At 42.4% G+C, this 4,604-nt stretch overlaps 1 protein-coding gene across 1 annotated transcript; it reads left to right on the forward strand.

Moving 5' to 3' along the window:
• The first annotated feature begins 1,674 nt into the window (after positions 1-1,674).
• Positions 1,675-3,483, forward strand: LOC130949352 (protein FAR1-RELATED SEQUENCE 5-like). The gene has a single exon (XM_057878102.1). It carries the CDS (start codon positions 1,675-1,677, stop codon positions 3,481-3,483), a length of 1,809 nt encoding a protein of 602 aa, XP_057734085.1.
• The last annotated feature ends 1,121 nt before the right edge of the window (positions 3,484-4,604 follow it).

Consider the following 4,604-nt stretch of genomic DNA (forward strand, 5'->3'; position numbering starts at 1 on the left):
ACCTAAAATAATCATTGATTCAACATACGTTGCGGTTGCAGGTAGCTAGTACAGGTGTGGATCCCACGATTCAGAATGACTGGTCAAATTTAAAGCGATTAACAGGTAAGTTAAGAAAGATTAATAACTTAAGCAACTGAAAAATAAATATAATGTAATATAATAATTTTTTTTGCTTTTATATTCAGGCTTTAGTTGGGTAGAAAAATTGGCTGGGCCTGGAGACGTTCAGATGCAAAGGAGAAAAAGGCTCCATATTTTCAAAACCCAAAAAAAATAGGAGAACGTAACCCGTCAATACCCCTCTACTCCTGTGATTTGTGAAGTTCCCCCTTCTCCCTGCACGTCTGATGCAAAATCAAATTGGAACCATGCCAAAACCCTAGCCTTAGCTTCCTTCGCGCTGATAATGGCCGTCGGTCGTCCGTCAATGTAGGTTCATGTGGTGCTCCAAGTGTTGAACCATTATTGGGTGACCGATCGCAGCTGCTTGGTAGTACTTGGCGTCCGTCGTCCCTGTCTTTGCAGCCGAGGTTGAGGAACCGCCGATTGTTTGCCGCTCAGGTTCGCTTATGCCATCAGCCTTCGTCTTCGTTCCAGATCTCCGCCCTCCTCTCCTCACATGGCGTTAACCTTTCGCGTTCACCTGCCGTTCACCCTTCAATTTTTAGTTCGCGTTCTGGGACAAGACCTCGCACTCTACCTGGCCGGCGAACTGATCTTATGTCGCTTGTGTGAGTCCCCAAAAATCGCCAGCAGACCATACACCCACACAACACCAATACTCTCCTTCAACCTCTGCAACTTTTGATTTCTATAACAAAAGGTAAACTTTTTTATTTGGCACTTATTTGGATTTTTTGCTTAGACTGAATTAAAGTGTACAAGAGTTATGTTGTCATGTCTATGATGTTGATACTAAGCTGTGAATTCCGTTATTATATTTAATTTCACTGCACCCAACGTGTTTGATGTAATGCCTTAATGGTATCTTTGGTTGATTTTATAATTTCTAGCCTTTAGAAACTTAGTAACTTGAGTGCATGTGAATAAGTTCTGGTTTAATGAAACATAATATAATGATTCTTTAATTTGGATTATCACCATGGAAATAAGTTTTGGGCTAATACTATGCTAACAAATGACATAATAGTTGTGTTAAATTAAGTCGTTGGGACAGGGTTTGTAACGAGAACAATAATTTTGAGTATACTCTGATTAAACTCGACTGAGTCTTGCGTGATGCGTGGGAGCCAAATTAAAGATTGTTCTTGTTATGAACGGGTCTATTTTTTGTTGGGTAAAATGTTTTAGAAGTTTGTATTTAATGGCTTAATTTTGAACTTTTCTTCAGTTGGGTATGTGTTAAAAGAATCTAGTAGAAAAAATAGAAAATAATGTATCATAAAATTATAAATAATTATTTATTAATCTTGTTATATTAGAATTCTTTCATGAAGTACATGATGTTGCGCTAAAGTTGCTCACAGGTAAAGACACATTGAACTACTTGTTCGAGAGAACATTTGAGATAGCAGAATGAAGGAAAGAGTGTTACTTAAAACTTATTACCTTTGAGGAGACCAATAAATATATAGTTTGAATAGTTGTAAGTGGAAGTTGTTATTAGTATAGTTTTTATGTAGATGATAATTGTATATTAGTTACTTGTAGATGGAGGTGTCTTTAAGTGATGGGAATGGGGAGCTCCTGGGTATCGACAACGAGGCTGATGTGGAATCGAACCCGGAGGACATGGGTGGTCAGGATGTTGCAAACGAGTTTTTGGGTGAATATGAAGATGTCGCCACATTAGATGTGGATGACATAAAGCGGATGCGGTGGGATAGTGTTGACGCTGCTTATGAGTTTTACAGGAGGCTGGGAATGTGTCATGGATTCGGCGTCAGGAAGGGTGATTCAGGCAAAGACTGTAGAGGAAATCTGATTAGATATAGGTTTTTTTGTAACAAGGAAGGGTTGAGGGATGGGAGACACAACGACCGAGTTGATAGACGAAGGGCACACAAACATGAGACACGGACCAATTGTGAGGCTAAGCTCTCCATATACTTTGATAAGACTGAGCGTTGTTGGAAGGTGCGGAAAGTTGCGACAGAACATAATCACGACTTGACGCCCACATCAATGGTCCATCTGATAGCCAACCATCGTGAAATGACCGATGCAGCAAAGGCTCAGATTGATGGGTTGCATGCTAGTGGCATTGCGACATCAAAGATTATTGGATACATGGCCGGAATGGCTGGTGGGTACTCGTTGTTGGGTTTCTTGAAGAAGAATGTGTACAACTACGTCGACAGAACCCGGCGCGCTAACATATCGGATGGCGATGCGAATGCGGCTGTTGTTTATCTGGAGGGAAAGGCTGGTTCGGATCCCATGTCGGTTGCTAGATATAGTGTAACAAAAGACGCAAGGCTGGCAAATTTAATTTGGGCCGATGGAGCTAGCAGAGTTGATTATCAATATTTTGGAGATGTGCTGGCCTTCGACTCGACATATAAGAAAAACAAGTACAAAAAACCTTTTGTGATTTTTTCAGGGTCTAACAACCACAAGCAAACCACGATTTTTGGGTTTGGTCTATTATTTGACGAGAGTGTCAGTTCTTACAAGTGGACGTTAGAAAATCTGCTTGAGGTGATGTGCATGAAGAAACCGTCTATGGTTGTGACTGACGGGGATAAGGCGATCATAAAGGCAGTCCGATCTGTTCTTCCTGATTCGACACACCAACTGTGTGTCTGGCATATTAAGAAGAATGTTACCTCAAACGTGAAAGATACAATTTTACGTAGCTCTTTTAGAAGGTGGTTGTATGTTGACATGGAAATAGAGGAGTTCGAGATGGAGTGGGAGCATGCGGTTGCTAAGTACGACCTACATGACATGGAGTGGGCCACCCAAATGTATGAGAGGAGGATGATGTGGGCAAATGCATATCTGCAAGGCAAGTTTTGCACCGATTTCCGGACAACGTCTCCATGTGAAGGGGTTAATGCCTTTGTAAAAAAGTTCTCGAAGACAACGCACACTATACTTGAGTTGGTTCAGAATTTGGAATTGGTGGTTCGGGAGTACCAAAACAAAGAGTTACTACTCCACTTCAACTCGATGAATTCCGTTCCAGTGATGACCACTGGCTTGACCTCGATTGAGCAACATGCCGCCTCGGTGTATACGAGAGAAGTCTTTCCTGATGTCAAGAAACAGATAGTCCAAGCTGCAGCGTTGATTCTTATATCCAAGAAAAGGTGCCTTAACACAATGGTCTACACGATTGAGGAGTACGAGCAGCCAGCTACGAGAATCAAGGTTGCCTATGGCAGGTCCACGGGCAAAATTGACTGCCAATGTAACTTTTGGAGGAAGAATGGGTACCCCTGTAGACATATGCTCTTCGTGATGAAGTCTAAACATGTAACTACCATCTCGGATGCACTTGTGTTGCAGAGATGACGATTAAACGTGAAGGCCATAGAGAGTTACGTCGAGAGGTAGGGTGGCACCAGTGAGGCCGGGTTTTTGCTTCGACATGGTGCCCTCCACACTGCGTCGCATAGGCTCTTCCTAATAGGCGCCCAGAAATTGTACTTATTTAGGAAGGCCCTGAATGGCGTACTTACGCTTTGCCGAGAGCTCGAACTAGAGTACAAAGCATTCGAGGATGGAGGGGGGAAAGGCCGATATCGGCGGTCCAGACCAAAGAGGTCAACTGCGTCGTTAGGGACCCAGCTGTTGCAAAACCGAAGGGGGCACGAAAGTTCACCAAAAAAGGACACCTTCGGAAGAAGCGTCTTTGCACAATATGCAAGCAGCCAGGGCACACGAAGAGACACTGCATGAAGAATATAGAATAGCAAAGAGATTGCAGCGAGGAAGAATTGGTAGAAGACAATGGCATCCACCAGATGCGTTTATGGCTTTATGTGTTTCGTCCATTTTTGCTGATAATAATTTGAGGGTGTCCTAATGGGTCTCAATTGCCGCCGGGGACCTATGGGAGGAACATATGAATAGGTAATGACGAAAAATTTGAGTATCGGGATAGTCATGCTTGTTGATGAATGTTAGTTATATAGGGTTTAGTTTTGAAAATGGCTCCACTATAGTTCTAGAGTTTCAGATTAACAATAAATGTTGTGTCACCATTTGCTGTTATGAATTTGCCCTGTTTCAATGATGGTGGTAAGGCTTATAGGTTTCTGGTCTCTATCTTTCATTACAGTCCTTAATATATATGTTGTTGGCATTAAGTTAAGACACCTTGAAGTCGTTACATTTTACACACTTAATGCTTATCTTATGTAATCACAACACTAACACTGAAGCTGATGCAGGGTCTGAATTCAGGTTCAAAGCGACGAAAATTGGTACGCAATGTTGGAAAAAGCATGTCGCATCCCGTAGAGTCTTGCGCCGGTGATGAGGATTCTGGTGCGCGAAATTGTGATCACTACACAACTTTGCACAACTAACCAGCAAGTGCACTGGGTCGTCCAAGTAATAAACCTTACGCGAGTAAGGGTCGATCCCACGGAGATTGTTGGTATGAAGCAAGCTATGGTCACCTTGTAAAT

This window comes from Arachis stenosperma, chromosome 9 (genome assembly GCF_014773155.1).
Source record: "Arachis stenosperma cultivar V10309 chromosome 9, arast.V10309.gnm1.PFL2, whole genome shotgun sequence".
NCBI lineage: Eukaryota > Viridiplantae > Streptophyta > Magnoliopsida > Fabales > Fabaceae > Arachis > Arachis stenosperma.